This window comes from Heterocephalus glaber, unplaced genomic scaffold, assembly GCF_053883595.1.
Source record: "Heterocephalus glaber isolate CG9 unplaced genomic scaffold, H.glaber_assembly_v1.0 deba00001503, whole genome shotgun sequence".
Taxonomy (NCBI): Eukaryota; Metazoa; Chordata; class Mammalia; order Rodentia; family Bathyergidae; genus Heterocephalus; species Heterocephalus glaber.
This window is the reverse complement of record NW_028258323.1, coordinates 2,314,336-2,331,529: the sequence shown is the minus strand read 5'-3', so window position 1 is coordinate 2,331,529 and position 17,194 is coordinate 2,314,336. Positions and strand designations below refer to the sequence as shown.

The 17,194-nt window shown below is 40.9% G+C and overlaps 1 protein-coding gene and 1 long non-coding RNA gene across 4 annotated transcripts in view; one reads left to right on the top strand and one right to left on the bottom strand.

Annotated features, from left to right (window-relative positions):
• Positions 1 to 15,680, bottom strand: part of Nudt9 (nudix hydrolase 9) — a 39,639-nt gene extending 23,959 nt beyond the window's left edge. The window contains exons 1-2 of one of the 3 annotated variants that reach the window (XM_087185935.1): positions 15,449 to 15,680; positions 919 to 1,158 (exon numbers count right to left, since the gene is read on the bottom strand). In XM_087185935.1, coding sequence (XP_087042061.1) covers positions 919 to 1,115 — 197 coding nt within the window. In that variant the 5' untranslated portion in view covers positions 1,116 to 1,158; positions 15,449 to 15,680. Of the gene's footprint in view, positions 1 to 918; positions 1,159 to 9,432; positions 9,614 to 9,805; positions 9,875 to 15,448 lie in introns of those variants that run through there. The other 2 variants (XM_004870550.3, XM_004870548.4) reach the window with 2 other exon arrangements.
• Positions 9,672 to 10,402, top strand: LOC147825471 (uncharacterized). Its single transcript, XR_015440735.1, has 2 exons — positions 9,672 to 9,808; positions 10,195 to 10,402. It is a non-coding gene; the product is annotated as an uncharacterized LOC147825471 (long non-coding RNA).
• Positions 15,681 to 17,194: the final 1,514 nt, after the last annotated feature.

Below are 17,194 nucleotides of genomic sequence, written 5' to 3'. Positions count from 1 at the left end.
CAGCAACAAAGAACTGACTGTGGGCACATTATAGCAATTATTGGTTCCCAAGTAGTTCCAAAAATAAGATTTTTTCTGAGCATCTTGATGTTCTGTCAAAATAACTTTTAATTTCTTCACATGTATACTAATATTATCAAAGTAAACTCACAAAACCAATGGACTGAGCCCAAGAACTATACAACAAATATGATGTGGATTAAAAAGACATATTATTGTGGAAATGTTCTAAACCTTGACCTGGATTATAGTTACATGGCTATATAATTTACAAACATAAAAATTTACTGTGCTGGACTTGCACACTTAAGAAATATGAACTTTACTGTAATTATATAATGCCTCAACAAAAAATCTTGGGAATAATGTCCCAGCTGACTACTATAGGCATTTTCTCAAGATTTCTGACCAATCTGTCTTTCAGTCAATCTCTCTGTCTCCCTGTCACACACACACACACACACACTTTGTCCCTTTCCTATTTTCCTATTTCTTCCACACTAGTCTAATTTCTTATCATCTTATTCTTAGTAGTCTGGAATAAATTCTGAAAAATATTTCTGCTACTTCAAATATAAATCCAGCTATTTTAGAAAATAATCACTAAAGATGTACTATTGATAATCCAAACAAAACACATGAAAATGGATACCACTAGTTGTTATTTCATAACAAAAGGCTGTTCTATCAGCTCCAAACAGATTCACCTATTAGGAAGGACCTCATAAAACCCCGAAAACAATAAATAAATATGAACTCTTTAACTTTGGCAAAAATTTAACCAAATGTGAAAACTGACATAACAAACTCAAGCATGGATAAAAAGTGACTTTTCAGATGTCAAATGATAATTTACAGACGCAGCCATTATCTTCTCTGAAAGCCTTAAACCCAGCTAAGGCTCAATTCTTTGCTCACCTGATTTGAGGATCCGCCCACCTGGGTCCAGCCAAGACAGAGAGGGCAGTATACTCCACAGGGTTATAGTCTTGCCATTCAACAAGCCAGCCCACTTTCTCATTAGGAACCTGGCTACGTTCAACTTTGGAGCCTGGGTAAGGTGATGTCCGAGCCTTATTGTGGGAATTCTCTTTGGCACCATTAGAACCAGACATGATGTTAGAATTAAGATGAAACCAGTGGGATGAAAATGAGTTTCTGGGGAGGAAAAATATTTACAGAGAAATCAAAAGTATATTAATTTAAAAATCTAATTCAAAGGCCCTAAGAACATATTTTTTCAATTTTACAAACTTTTAAAATTCAAAAACTTCAAATTTGTTGAATACTAATAAATCAGTTCATCTGTGAGAGGTTTTCAAATATGAAAACTTTTTAAATATAGCTAAATTTCATCAACTGGAGCCTACTCACTGAATTTATTTTAGTTGACAAAAAAAGGACACAAGTTTATTTGTGTTATCTGTTGGGGAATGGGAAGTTTGTTATGAGAATGCAACCACACAAACAAATGTTTGAAAAAAACCTGTTTAAGTATAGGCAAAGAAAAACATTTTTGAAAAACCACCTACAGTTTAACATATTTAAAATGTATAGCAAAAATAGCATCAAGGAAGAAAAATGGGAAAATGAAAATTTACTGTTGTAAAGTTCTTGTGTTGACTATAAAGTAATTAACATTATTTAAAGGTAGAATGTGAAAAAGATACATACACATATAAACTTTGGAGCAAAATTTAAATTAAGTAAGATGTATGAGATAATTGGATGTAATAACCAAACGTAGTAACAGGCAAACCTTCACAGTAAACTCACAGCATATCCAAAAGTACTCCATGCTTCCCTCTGCTTAAAACTTAAACAGTTCTCATTATTCTTAAAGTAAAAATTCTTGATAACTCTAAATTAGAACATCTAAAGTAGAAAATTGGATCCTGAGAACATGATGACCTATGACAGCTTCTCTCCCCTCCTCTCACAGTACTTCTTGAGATGAGTTGATTGATGGGACACTAAGGTGACCAGGTGGTGGAACGGAACTATACCATGTGCCTCCTGGTATCACACGCTGAGAAGTATACACCAATCACAGTGAGGTGTTCTTGCCAATAACAGGGCTCAAATCCAAATACATCTTACAGAATAAAGGTCTATACTCTCTAAACTGGAAAGATCATGAAAGACAAAGATGGAGGAGCTCTTCCTGATAAAGACTAAAAGATACATGACAACTTAATCCAATCAGTGATCCTGGATTGCTCCTGAACCGAAAAGGAAAAAACAACCATTGTAGGACAGGCAGTAAAATTTGAATGGGGCCCTAAGTAATTTCAAATGCTGCAATAAGGGGACAATAAAAGAAATAAGATTTGTCATGCGTATGTACCAACTACCTACAATGAATGTATTCATGATACACTGCAAACATGTACTAATAAAATAACACAGAAAATAAAACTTTTCAAAAGGTGATTTTTTTTTTTAAAGGACTGTATCTATTTACTCCCAACAACAGCAATAAAAAAGCCTAGGACAAGATGCTTCACTGGTAAATTCTCCCAAACATTTAACAAATAATTACAAGCACTCTTCTGTAAACTCTTTTAAAAAAATCAAAGAGAAGGGAATATTTTCAAAATCATTCCTATGAAGGCAGCATTATCCTGATACTAAAAGCAAACAAAGACACTGCAAGAAAACTATGAAGCCATCTATTATGAATACTGATACAAAAATCCTCAACAAAACCCCAGCATAATTACACCACACATTAAAAGCAGTATACACTCTGACCAACAGGGACTTACTGATGAAATTAAAGGATGGCTCCACATACAAAACCAATGAATGTAATATGCCACATGAACAGAATGATGGAAAATACTGACATGTTCTTAACTGATACACGAGAACCTTTCAACAAAGTTTAACACAAGCCATAACAGTACCAAGACCATTCAACAAGGAAAAGGTTTTTTCAAAACACAATATTGAAAAATCTGGTTATTCACATGCAAAAAAGATGAAGTTGGACCCCTACCTTACACCATATACAAACATTAACTAAACCTGACCAGGGCTGGGGAAGTAGCTCAGTAACAGAGCACTGGCCTAGTGTATGCAAGGCCCTGGGGTAAGTCCCACCACTGCAGGGGAAAGAAAGAATCAAAGAGCTACACGTAAGACCCAAAATAATAAAAGTTTTATAAGAACGTATACAGGAAAACTTCATGACATTAGAGTTGGCAATAATTTCCTAAATATTACAGCAAAAATACAGGCAACGTAAGGAAAACTGACAAATTAAGGTATCAAAATTAGAAACTTCTGTGTATTAGACATAACAGAACAAACAAGAACCTGTGAAATGGAAGAAATTTGCAAATCATATGCCTGATAAGGTATTAGTTAATGTCAAGAACATATAAAGAAGTCCCACAATTCAACAAGAAAACAACCCAATTACAAAATAGTCAAAGGACTTGCACAGACATTTTTCCAAAGAAGATAGGAAACTGGCCAATAAGCACAAAAAAAAGATGCTCAACACCACTAATCATTTAAAAAAATGTACATCAAAACCACAATGAGATGCCACCTCATACTCATGGGGAGGGTCACTAGGAGGAAAGAAAGGGTGAGTACTGGCAAAGCTGTGAATGTATTTGGGATTAAAAATAATTCCATCAAGTAACTTGGCAGTACTTTCATAAGGTATCATTGAACAGTAAAGCAAGATGAAAGAAAAGTGTGTACGATATGTTATTTTTATAAAGCAATGACATTATGCAAGGATGTGTATAATTCATTTGCTTTTATTGCTGCCATAATAAAGTATCATAAACTCAGTGGCGTAAAACAATTCAAATTTATTACCTTAGGATTCTACTTAGAAATGGGCTAAAGCCAATGTTATAGTTCATATTTGGATGGCCCCCTAATGCTGCATGCAGTCATAGGCAGGACCTTTGGGAAGTGATTGGATTATACAGGCATTACAGATGATTTGCTAATTTTTTTTTTTTTTTGACACAGGGTCTCACCATGTATTTGAGGTTGAACTTGAAGTCCCTATGTGGCCTAGACTGGCCTTAAACACGCAGTGATCCTCCTGCCTCAGCCTCCACCTGCTGGGATTACAGGCATGCACCACCATGCCAAGCTTGACTTCCTGTTAGGAGCTGGTGTTTGCTCAGGAGAGGTGGGTCACTGTGGAGCTGCCCTGGAAGGTTATATCTCCCTCTGGGCTCCTCCCTTGATTCTGCTTCCCAATGCCATGCTCCTCTACCATACTGTCCTGCCTTGGAGCCAGCCAACGATAAGACTGAAACTTCTACAAAATTGTGAGCCAAAACAAACGTCGCCTCCTTTAACTTGTGAGTGTCAGTACTGAGTCCCAGCAATGAGAAAAGTAAGACAGCCATGTGACTAAGGATCCACATTCCTTTCTAGAAGGCCTATTGTTTTCCCAGCTTCTAGAGGGCAGAGCCCTCTGCGGTCCAAGGCCCACTTTTATCCTTTTCACAGCCTGCAACACTGAGACTCTCCGGCCATTTTTCAGTAGTCAAATCTCTCCCTGACCACGGTAAGAATCATTCTCCATTTGTAAGGATTTGATTAGATCAGTACTCCTGGATAATGCAAGACTTCCCACCTCAGTCTTTATCTTTAATCACATATGCAGTTCCTTTTCCCACCATATAAAGCAACATATTCAGAGGTTCTGGGGATTAGGATGTGGACATCTTCAGAGGGGAGCATTACTCTGCCAGCCACAAATATCTATACTATTTATTGCACGTACATGAAAGAAATCAGAATGACCTACACCAGGTTCTTAATATGGGTTAGAAATACAGGGCTGATGTTAGTAGAAGTAGAAGAGAAAGAGAGAGAGAAGGAAAAGAAAAAGAGGGAAAAGGGGGAACAGAAAGACTGGAGAGAAAGAGAAAAAGAGGGAAGAGAAAGAGGAAGAAAAATGGTGAAGGAGGTTGCAAGAAGGGACAAGAAAAAAACAGGAGAAAAAGAAGAAAAAAAAAGACTATCAAACATTATCAAAGAGAGGTATGAAGTGACCCAGTGTATGTTTTTTGGTCAAATTATTTGTTCACACTTGTAGAAAAACTTTTTAATTAAAATTCTTTACCCTGACTTTTAAGGACTGTCTACTAAACCTCTTCCTGGCCCCTCTCCAGTGTATATAATGAATAATGATAGAAACGTGTTATTATACATTTGTCCAAACCCATAAAGTATAACACCAAGAGTGAACTGTGTGGGATTCTGGGAATAAAGATGTATAGATTCATGAAACTGTAGTAACCGGTTCATCATTAATAAGGGCGGAGGCTATGCATGTGTAAGAGAGGGAGGGGGAGGGAAATCTCTGTACATTCCACTCAATTTTGCAATGAACCTAAACTGCTCTATAAAATAAAGCAATTGAAAGTAACAATCTTCTATGCTACCCCAATCCATCCAAGCCTTTCCCCAAGTCCTAATCTTTCTACTGTCTCCACAGTTTTGCCTTCAAGAGATGTAATATAGTTGGAACCATACAGCCTTTTTAGATTGGTTTCTCACATTTCATTATATGCATGTAAGTTTCCTCCATGTCTTTTTAAAAATTGATAGTTCACTTCTTTTTAGCACTAAATAATACTGCATTGTCTAGATGTACTGCAGTTTACTTACCCATTCACCTACTGAAGCATACCCTAATTACTTCTAAGTTTTAGCACTTACAAATAAAGCTGCTGAAGACTTGTGGGCAGGTTTTTGCGGACATAGATTTTTAATCCATTTGGTTAAACATATTGTGTATCCTACATCATACAATAGTAGTATGTTTAGTTTTCTTATCACACATTTACAGTACATGATTATTCATCATGGGGAGTTGGTACCTGTGCACAATATATCTTTCATTCTTTTTTTATCCCTTTTCCCTCTCCTTTCCCTCCTTCTCTTGATCCTCTTCCCTTTTGCAAAAGATCTATCAGTATATTTAGTTTTGTAAGAACTGTGAAGCTGTATTCTCTTTCCTGGTTTAATTCTTTCCTGTTCTTGTGTGTCTACGACTCCTATATATAAGTCAAGTTGTTGTCTTGCAACCCATTTAAAGACTTTCAGGAGTTCAAGTTTGATCCTAGCCTGTGCAACTTAGCAAGACCCTATCTCAAAACTAAAATAAAGACCGGGGATTTAGATCAGTGGTTCCACCACCTGCCTTTCAAGCACAAGGACCAGAGTTCAATCCCCGGTACCAAAAAATAATAAATAAATAAATAAATAAGTTAAATAAAAAGCGATGGGGATGTAGCTGTGTACACGCTCTGGGTTCAATTCCCAGTACCACCAGAAACAAAACAAAACCAAAAAAAAACCGACTATACTCATTTTTGTACTCACTTTGCCATTCATGAAGTAATGTTAAATACTAAAAAATTCAGGGAAAACCCTTTATTAGCCTTTTTTTACTCTTTTATGAGTTAGTATCAGCTGGGCATGGTGGCACATGCCTGTAATCCCAGCTATTCAGGAGGCTGAGGCAAGAGAATCAAGTTCAAGGCCAGGTTGGGCAACTTAGGGAGACCCTGTCTCAAAATAAAAAGGCTGGGGATGTTGCTCAGTAGTACAGCACACCTGGGTTTAATGGGGGGAGGGGATTAATATCCTTGAAAAAGCTGAACACTAGAGTCAGGAAGGAGTATATCTGTGGCCAACTTTATGAAAAGTAGTAGCTTCATTCATTATTTTCAAGTTATAATGACTTTCTTGCTTTAGCTGCCGCAGCTTTGGAAATCCACATAATGAATATTCTAAAAATAAGATCTCACTCATTCTGCACTCACACTCAAAACATATAAATATGAAACACATGTACAGACTTTGGGTATGTGTTTTAAAAGTAAAATTTAGAATCTGGAGCCCTGGTCTCTGACTGAATTCTATTACAAAATGAGAGTTGCAGCTAGCTCATGGTTTGGGAGTAGGGCAAGAAAAAAAAATTGCCCACAGGAAACAATAATCTTTTTCCACTCTACCTCAACCAAGTACCAAAAATATTTTTTAAGTAACTAGGTTCTCTGCTCCTTGATTTAACACGAAGCATGTGGAATTCTACAAATCTACACCACTCTGGCATGAAAAAAATTTACATACCTGATTGTTTACTTTTCCAAACAAATTTAATTTTGCAAGAAAAATGGCAAAAATTCACACACTATATACAGAAGTGCTAATACTACTTATATTTTCTATTTAAAGTGATACATTGAAAAGTACCAGAACAAGAATACTTATAAACACACACACAGCCTAGACCATTTTTAAATGCATTACTAAATGTATAAGAAATGAATCTGGCCTAATAGGAATTAAAAAGCTGATAAAGTTCATCTTACAAAGCAAAAACCAGTCCCTAAAACTGGCAAACTTAAATGTGACACAAACATGATTATTTGAACCAAAGAAAGTGTGCAATAATCATAATAGTTTTAAGATAAGCTGAATGTATGTAATGAGTGTTTACAGTGTCTTACTATGCACAAGACACTGTTCTAAGCACTATAATACTCTTAACCCATTTGATCCTCACAACTCTTGAGTTTAAAGATATCTTTTTTTCAGAAATAAGAACATTAAGACCCAGAGAGGTGCGAGGCGTGGTGGCACACGTCTGTGATCTCAGCACTCAGGAGGCTGAGGCAAGCAGATTAATGCAAGTTTGAGGCCAGCCTGAGCTACACAGTGAGATACTGCCTCAAGAATTAAAAAAAAAAAAAAAAGAAGACCCAGAGAAGTTAAATACATTTACCAAAGTTACACAACTGACAGCAGAATCAGAATCCAAACCAGGCAAACTGGCTCAGAATTCCAGGCTTTAAACAGTAAGCTATAATACATCTACTTCATTTTTAACTCAGAAACATGTATACATACTCACAGGAACAAAATACAAATATTCTCCACTAATTTATGTCACTGATAGATCCTAGTGGAAAATTTCAAACTTGACTATATACTACTATTTTTTCTAGAAAACTGACAGTGAAAATTTGCAGATAAATCTCAGGTGCTAACTACAGAACTGTCACTTTCAGGATTTTCCCCAATTATTAAAGAGTGGGAAAATTCTTGATGACATCTATCTCTTCCAGGATGCTTAGCAATATTAAATACCAAGTACTCATTACATATTTTTTGCTTGTTTTGGGGGGGTTTTGTTGTTGTTGTTGAGACAGGATCTTACTGTATAATCCAGACTGGCCTTGAACTTACTATACACCCAAGGCTAGCCTTGAACTTTTGGTGATCCTCCTGCCTCAGCCTCCCAAATGCTGGAATTAAAAGCATGCACCGCCACATCCTGCTGGCTTGTTCATCTCAGCCAGTGTGCAGTCTGTGGTTCTGGAAATACCTGTTTCATGGACCAAGATCCCAAATGTGTATCTACCAATTCCCCACAAATAATGTATTTTGTGTTGCAAACACACTAATTTCAAAAAATTAGCAGGATGGATGAAGAACAACTTTACATTGTTCTGGTGATTACTAACAAAAATAGCATTAGTGATGTCCAGAGAACAGTACATTAAATCCTTCCTTCCCCGAATCCCACTCAAAGACTAAAGAAATTTATTCACGGAAATAAAATCCACGGCAGCAGTGGAAAGACATCACTAGTATATGGAAGATTTTAAACAATGTCAGGAAGACAGAAAATGAATGAAATCACATTGGCCTACAATAAACAAGTTATGCTTAAGATTACAAAAGGGTGAGGGAGAAATGCCATTCCCACAGTAGGAGGCTGAGGAGCTTCCAGCTTGAAGTCTGTAGGCCCAAAAATTCAGAAGTGGGCATCCAGGCAATAACCATGGAGATTACTCAGTCCTCCCAAAACTAAAGGTTAATGTTTGCTCCCAGAATAAAATTTAAAAGGGTAGGGAGACCTAGGACTCCTACTGTAAAGAACAGGAGAAAGACCACCATACACAAGTGCTATTTAAACTGGTCGGTGACCACAATGTTGGTGACTTAGGGAGGATGGCAAATTTCAAAATCAGGGGTCAGGACAGATCCCTGATCTGGCGGTGGTGATGCACCTCTGTACTCCCAGCACCCTGAGAAGCTGAGGGAAAAGGATCCAAAGTTCCAGCCTAGCAGGGGAAACTTAAGTGATTTAGCCAGACCCTAATGCTAAATAAACAGGCTGGTGATGTAGCTCAGTGCAAAGGCCCTGGGTTCAAAACCCAGTATCCTCTGAGCTCCCCCAAAAAAGTCCCTGACTACTTTTTTCTCAAACGGCAGATAATACATTGTGGAGCCTTTTTTAAAAACCTGTACTGTATATGGCTATAAAAACTCAGGGCGCAGGTAAAGCCTACAGAGTCCGCCGGACAGGAAACTTGTTTCCCACACTAGCCCCGGGTCTCGGAACAGGAGCCGGCTCTAGGAGGGGGATACCTGTGAGCCGGGATGCTGCGGCAGCCTGAGGACTCGACAGTCACCGAGGCCAGGGCCACTGAGAGAGACACCGTGGCGAAAGCCTTTTCCAGGGAGCGTGTGGCCATCGGCGCCCCAAAGAGCCAGGTTGCTCTCGGCTCAAATCTCGGCCTCCGCCCGCAGTACCGCCCAAACCCGGCGGGGGTATCCGCCGGGCACTAGGACCAGGCAGCCCCGACTCCCAGGAGATAGTCGCTAATCTAGCCAGAAACAGACTGGAGCCCTCCCAAACAACTTCAACGCTTTTCCAGGCGCAACCAAGTCCACACTACCATGTGACGCCCAGACCGCTGACCCAGGTGCGGGGAACCGCATCCGGCGCCCTACAACGTACCGGGTGCGTAGTGGCGCTTTACGGCAGGCCACAAACCAAACGCCGTGCAGACATGGTTATGGCACGGGCGGGGGGGGGGGGGGCTCGAAGTGTGCGCAGGCGCACGGGGCCTAGACGAGGGGAGAACCGGGAAGTACTGGGAAGTACTGGGGAGTACTTGGGAGCACCGGCGCGGAGGGGGCGGAAAGAAACTGGAACTGAAAGCGGCTACTAGGAGAAGAAGAGCGCGACAGAAGTTTGCTTGCCTTGACTTGGGAAAGGAAAAGATTACAGAACCATGTAGGGCCTAGTCATAGCTTCAGCAGTTGGTGGTTAAGGGAAGAAGCAGCAGAGAGACTTGTAACCCCCACATTTTGGGCATTTCTCTTCCGTTTTTTTTTTTAACCCAGCTTGCTGTCGCTATGGATTTCATAAGGCCTGGCCGGCGGCGGTGACTCTGAACCCAGGCGGAGCAGACTGGAATAGTTGCATGGCCTGGACCAGAAACTCAAAAGTCAAAAATTAGCAGTTAGCCGTCCTGGAAGTTGGAAGTCCAGGTTATCCGAAGCAGTTTGTAAAAGGCATTTTGAAAATATTAATAATGTGGCAAATTGTAAACTTTGTCATTGTTTGGGGACTGCGCCGCAAATACATCGTTAAGCTTTGGCCATCTTAAAAGACAGAAAAATCAAATTTAACAACCATTCTGAAAACTTAAAGGGTGTTTTTGGTTTTTTCCGAAACAGGGCTTTACTATGTAGCCCAGGCCGGCCTTGGACTTAGGAGCCTCTTGACTCAGCTTCTTGACTACATGGTACATCGTAACTGCCCAAATCTCCGCGCTAAGATTTGACCATATTCTAGCGTGGCTTCTAGCAGTTTAAGACCTTGTCCTTGGGATGGCGTCAGCCCGCCTTAAAATACAATACCTGGATATAGGTAGTTGGGGCCCTTAACTCCTTAGGTGAATGGCTTTAGAAAGCTTATAATAATAAATTCTTTCTCCCACCCTTGAGATGTAAGTCTACCACCCAACACCTTCTGAGATGGGAATACTCAGGGAGATAATGCACTCTAGTCCCCAGTCTTTGTGAGAGGGAAATGTCTTGCTTTACCTGCACCACTACCTCCTCTCTAATACACAATAAAATAGGCCCTTGCCTTTCCTCCATGTTTTTTGTTTTTTTCCACAAAATGTTTTGTTCCAGAAATGTAACATTGTGCTGCTGGGCAGCACTCACGCCCAATGTTTTGTGACTGAACTGTGTGACTTTTCAGTAATGTTCTGTTAAGCTCCTCCCCCTTACAAGAATGTTGTGTTAAGCTCTGCCCCCTTATAAGAATGTCCCATTATGGGCCGGGGATCTAGCTCAGTGGTTCTGGTGCCTGCCTCGAAAGCGTAAGGTCCCAAGTTTGATCCCTGGTACCAAAAAAAAAAAAAAAAAAAAAAAACCTAATGTATTGGCTGGGGATTTAGCTCAGTGGTTACGGGACCTGCCTCGAAAGCTCAAGGTCCTGAGTTCGATCCCCAGTGCCAAAAAAAAAAAAAAGCAAAGAAAGAATGTCCCATTAGCTCCACCCTTCTCAGGAATGTTCCATTAGCTCTGCCCTATAACTCCATCCCTCTGCTTCAGTGAGCATGCTTGCCTACCCTGTAGTTCCCTATATAAGAAGGCTTTCTTTGGGCCGAGGATTTAGCTCAGTGGTTTCGCTGCCTGCTGCGCAAGCGCAAGGACCCGAGTTTGATCCCTGGCACCAAAAAAAAAAAAAAACAAAAGAAGGCTCTCTTTTCTGGTACAGTGCTCAGACTTTGAGTGTGAACTCCTCTGAGCCAGCTGACCTGATATAGGTTTTTCTCCACCTCTTCCAGTGACTATCAGATTCTTGAGTCTTCAAATTGCCATACCCACCCAGAGTTGTAACACTGAGCTGTAACACTTAGCTATGGCCCTGAGCTGTTCCACTTTGCCACAACATCATGAAGACAGAAGTTTATTTCTCATGAGTGCCAATTAGCAAATCCAGATGGCCTAGTCAAATAGATCAACCCACACATGATCTGGAGCCTTCAGTGCCTTCCCTTAGTACACCTCTGCCTTTAAAAAGTCTCCAGCCTTGGCTTATGATGTACTCTCTTCTGGTTTTTTGTTGGTTTTTTTTGTACTCTCTTCTTTATGGTAGTAGTATTACTCAATAAAATCTTTCTTTAATAATTTAATACCAACTTTATCTTTGACAGCTCTTTCAGATAGCACAGTACTTTTATTAAAATGTGCATTTTAAAAATAAACTGGTTATGGTAGCAGGCACCAATAGTCCCAGCTACTCAGGAGGCAGAGAGAGAGGGTCATTTTAGCCCAGAAGTTCACGGCCAGCCTGGTCAACATAATGAGAGTCTCTCAAATAAATAATAAGTAAAATATTAGTGCTTTATATTCTCTGCAGTTTACTGTCAGTGTTCTTGGCAGCCGTTAATCACTGCTTCTGCCAGAAATGTGTTAGGCAGGCTCTTTGCAAAGTTTAGCTCACCCAGGGGTAGCTGACAGATTAATGACTAGGGAGAAAAAGAGCAAAGGACTGAGTTACGACACCTCTCAGCAAAGAAAGAGAGGCTTCTCCAGCCTGTCTTCTAAGTCCACATCCTCACAGCCTGGATTGAAAGAACTGCGCAACTGTGCAAACAAAATCAACTCTGCAGCACCCAAACTGAACCTCAAATGGCTCAGACAGCAGGTCCCCTGAGCACCCCTGCAGAAATGGTCCTCCCTCCCCAGCTGCTAGAGTATAGTGAGTGCTAGTGCTCCAGCTCTTGCGCAGAATCGAAATACTGCCTCGACTCAACTGTGTCCCAATTGTTTACTCAGGTGTCAAAACCTTGGAGAAGTGAGGGCTTGTTTTTTCTTTCTTTTTTTTTTTTTTTGGTACCAGCAATCGAACTCAGGACCTTGCACTTGCAAGGCAGGTGGAGGAACCACTGAGCTAAATCCCTGGCCCTTGCTTTTTTAATTTAGAAAACACAAACTAACTTTAAGGGCCTCTTAGAAAAATAGTCGGTGAGGGCCAGGGATTTAGCTCAGTGGTTCCACCACCTGTCTTGAAAGCGGAAGGACCCAAGTTCGATCTCTGGTACCAAAAAAAAAAGAAAAATAGTTGGTGAGACAGGCAAAAGATACTGAGAAGTGAATGTTTTTAAGCAAGAGAGCCATGTGCATAGATACTGGAATTAATAGGGATGCTAAAAATATGAGCATTAAGAATCCCAACTGTTTCCCCATTTTTCCTTCATATATTTATAGCACAAATACAGTATTTACAGAGTGTTATACTCACTATTTGCTAATCACTGGCCTTCATGCCAGGAATACAGCCATGAACAAGATGGACTAGGTCCTTCTCCCAGACACTTGCTATATAGGAGAGGAAAATCAACAATAAATAAGGACTAGGAAAAGTGCTGTGAAGGAAATAGACAACTTACCATGGAAGAGAATTATTGAGTCACAAGTGATCACTTTGGATTCCAGGGGAAATGTGTCAGAGGCTCTTCTGAGGTGAGCAGAGACCTAAAGACAAGACACTGCCAGACACTGGACAGGGTGGGAAAAGGGCATTCTGGACTAGAGGATTATAAGCTGAATACATTCTGAAGTAGGAAGAGCTTGGGCATATTAAAAAACAGGCCAACATACTGAAGCCAGTAAGTAATAACAGTAAACCAGAGGAATAATCATCTCCAGTTATGCCAGGCATGGTGACACGTGCCTATCATTCTAGCTATGCAGGAGGCTGAGACAGGAGGATCACAAATTTGAGGCCTGCCTAGGCAACGTAGCCAACAATAAACTGGTTACAGGTATGGTGGCAGGCTGTAATCCCAGAACTTTGGCAGGCTGAGGCAGGAGGATCACAGGTTCAAGCCCACCCTGGTAACTCAGGGAGACCCTGTCTCAAAAAATTAAAGGATTGGGAGTGTAGCTAGTAGGAAGGTCCTGGGTTCAATCCTCAGTAACACAAATAATAATCTACAGTCTGGACAGATGGACCTGTATGATAGGCACTGCTGGCTGCTTTCCAACACCTTTTCTTTCTTTCATGTTACATGTAGGAACTGTTTCATTTAAAATTTAACTGCACTATGTTCCTGCAGCTAACAGGCCACATGGCCCTTCCTAGTAAAGGAGATGAAAGCAGAATCTACTGTTTTCCTGGTGAAGGGGACTGGTTCATTTCACAAACACCATTGACTCTTTGCCTCTTTGCCTCCTTCCTCTATTACCACTTGAAAGAGGGTAAATTTCATGGAAGAGGAGCAGCTGTGCTGTCTTGACACTGTAATAATGAAACCCACACTGTGGGTGGCAGAACAGGGTGTAGCAAGAATCTGAGCCTTTTCTCGTCCTTGCTTCATCCCTGGATGAGAAAATAAACTCCTATTTGTCCAAGTCACTATGGCTGGATTTATATAAAATAAAAATCCTAACACAAGAGCCAGGCATGCAAGGCCTTACAACAGACCATGGTGCAGAATTGTCCCCAGTACAGTGAGAAGTCACTAGAACCCTTTCAAACTTTACCCTTCAAAACATAGCAGAGGGGGTGTCGTAAAAGTTGAAACTGGATAAACTGCAGCAGAACAACAGCAACTGGGAGTTGGAATGTGTGACTTTCTGTTATTTGAGAAAAATCAGCTGATCAGGAGGAAAGGTTGTTAAGGCTCATGATTTCAGAGGTCTCAGTCCAGAGTACTCAGCCCCATCACTTTAGGCCTGTGGCTGGGCAGAACATCATGCCAGGGAGAGGAAGGGGTGGAGCAAAGCTGTTGAGTTCATGGCCAGGATGTAAAAGGGAAGGGATAGAGGCAGGGCTGGGGTCCCATGACCCCTCAAGAGCACACCCTCAGTCTCCTCACTTCCTTCCACTGGCCCTACTACCTCCCAACAGTGCCTATGTTAGGGATCAGGCCTTCAACATATGCACCGTTGGGGGACACTCCAGATCCTGACTGGACCAAGGAGGGAAGGCAGGTAGTTGAATTCTCAATGCTTGCTTCCAAAAGCTTCCTTCCCATTCCTTCTCTGTGGCAAGGATTTTCTTCATATCCTCTGTGTCTTCTCAGTCAGGGAAACTCCACACCCACCAGTCCTACTTCGTTTTTTTGTGTGTTTTTTTTTTGGTACCAGGGATCGAACTCAGGTCCTTGCCCTTGCGAGGCAGGCGACGGAACCACTGAGCTAAATCCCCAGCCCAACAGAACATTTATTTTAAAATAGAAAAAGAAGAAAAGGAGAAGGAGAAGAAGAAAGTCTTGTTATCTGTATCTCAGATTAGTTATTAGGCACCATAAATTTGTTCAAGGGCAAATTTCACTATGTGATATTACCTGATATTTCAGAATTTTTTCTTTTGCAGTTGAAAATAAGAACTTTTCAAAGATTCCATTGACTTTTGTCATGTAAAAGGAACAAATTTATCTTTCTTAAGCCAGTTGAAAAAACAAACTATGGAGTAGTTTCCATATGCGTCACGAGCAGGTACCGTGGGTAAACAGGACTCGGACTCGGAAGGCAGTTCACACACTTATATTATTATGATTCACTTCAATACACTTCACTTCAATACACTTATCACACAATATTAAGTCTGCCAATTACCACGTCCCTGTACCTGTACTGCGCAAGTCCTTGTGGGAGTGTGACGTTTCCACCCGTGGGGTCAGAGGGTCCGATCCGTAGACGAAGGGCGTCGAGTCGGAGCTAGGCTATTCGTCTCTCAGCTTGCCTCTTCCTCTGGTCTCGTCCGGTCGGCAGCGATGCTCCTTCTAGCTGGATCAGGCGTGCAGATGTCTCGGTCGGTAGTCAGATCAGCAGATCGACTGGTCGACTGGTCAGTGGACGGATCGTCGACTTGCTTGGAGTCTTCAGCTCCTTTTAAACTATTCTAACTGGGCGTTTGTGGTTTTGGTTCAGACTTATCACACTGTCCAGCTTGGGGCACACTCTGCCCAATTTGGGGTACGCCCTGTCCTGTTCGGGGTACGCCCTTATCAGTTCTATACCGCTTAAGGTTCTACTTTCATATCTTATGGTTACACATCATTATGTTATACTTAGGTTACAGCACTCTTAAAGTCACAGCACACTTTTAGGGTTACAGCACACTTAGGGTTATACAATTCCATCTTATTTCAAAGTGTTCTCCACAATATGTTAAGTCAGTAATTTTTGTTCCTTTTAGTGAACTTCATAAAAGTCCATAACTACACTCTCTTCAGTATTTATAGCTGCAGGAAGAATTGAGAACTGGGAGTTTACTTCAAGGAGAAACTACTATGTGTGATAACATTGCTGCAAGGAACTATACAAAAGCTGCTGAATATGTGTCCTTAATTATGAGCTCCCATTCCTACCCTTCTGCTTTCTGTTCTTCCAATCAGAGGATTTGTTTTTTTCATTTGTCAATAGTCTGAATATGACATCTTCTACTATTGAGGCAGAAAGAGCTACCAAACATAATTTGGAATGGATAATTATTGTAAAATATGTTAATGAACTCTGCTAAAACCCTGTTTGAAACTTGTGTGTGGTTGTGTAAAATCGTCCCTGCTTGGAAACCCTGGGTGGGCCTCCTCCTTCTTGTGGGGGCAGCCTGCTCCTGGAGAGATTAGAAGTTACCCTTCAGGTGTGTCTATCTAAGTACCCTGTACCTAATGCTGCTTTATCATGCCCCTGCCACATTCTGGTGTGTAACCTCAAGTTAAGCTGCCCTGTAAAAGGTATAAAAAGGAGAAACTGTCTTAACTTGTGGTCAGCCTATAAGGACTCATTTCCTGAGGTTGGCAATTGCCTGGCAATAAACTTCTTTTTTTCGTTTGTTTTACCCAAATCTCCTGTCTCTGAAAGATCATTTCAACTCCCTTTGCCGCAGCACTATGTTTCTCTTTTTTATTTTGGTTGAATGTATGTAACAAAATGTGCCACTGTAACTGTTTTTAACAATACAATTTAGTGGCATTATGTATATTCACCTTATTGCCTACCCATCACCACTATTTGGAACTTTTTCCTTATCCCAAATGAAATTCCTAGAGTTTCTCATACCCAACCCATTCCCATTCCCATCCCAGCAGAAACTTGTCCATTCTGCAGTAGTGACCACTGTAAGTTATTTCAGAGGCCCCACAGAGCAAGCCCCCTCCTCCCCTTTCCCTTTACCCCACTCCGGCCACAAGGAACAGGGAACTTACGCATAGCTAAGGCATGACTTCCCTTTGTTAGTGACTTTCTGCCTAGTTAAGGTCTTTCTGCCCCACTGGTTTCTGAGTCAGATATTCCAGTGAGACAGAGGCTTCAAAAGCAGTGACTCCATCCCCCTGACTGAAACCCGTTGCTACAAACCCCAGCCCCAATCCCC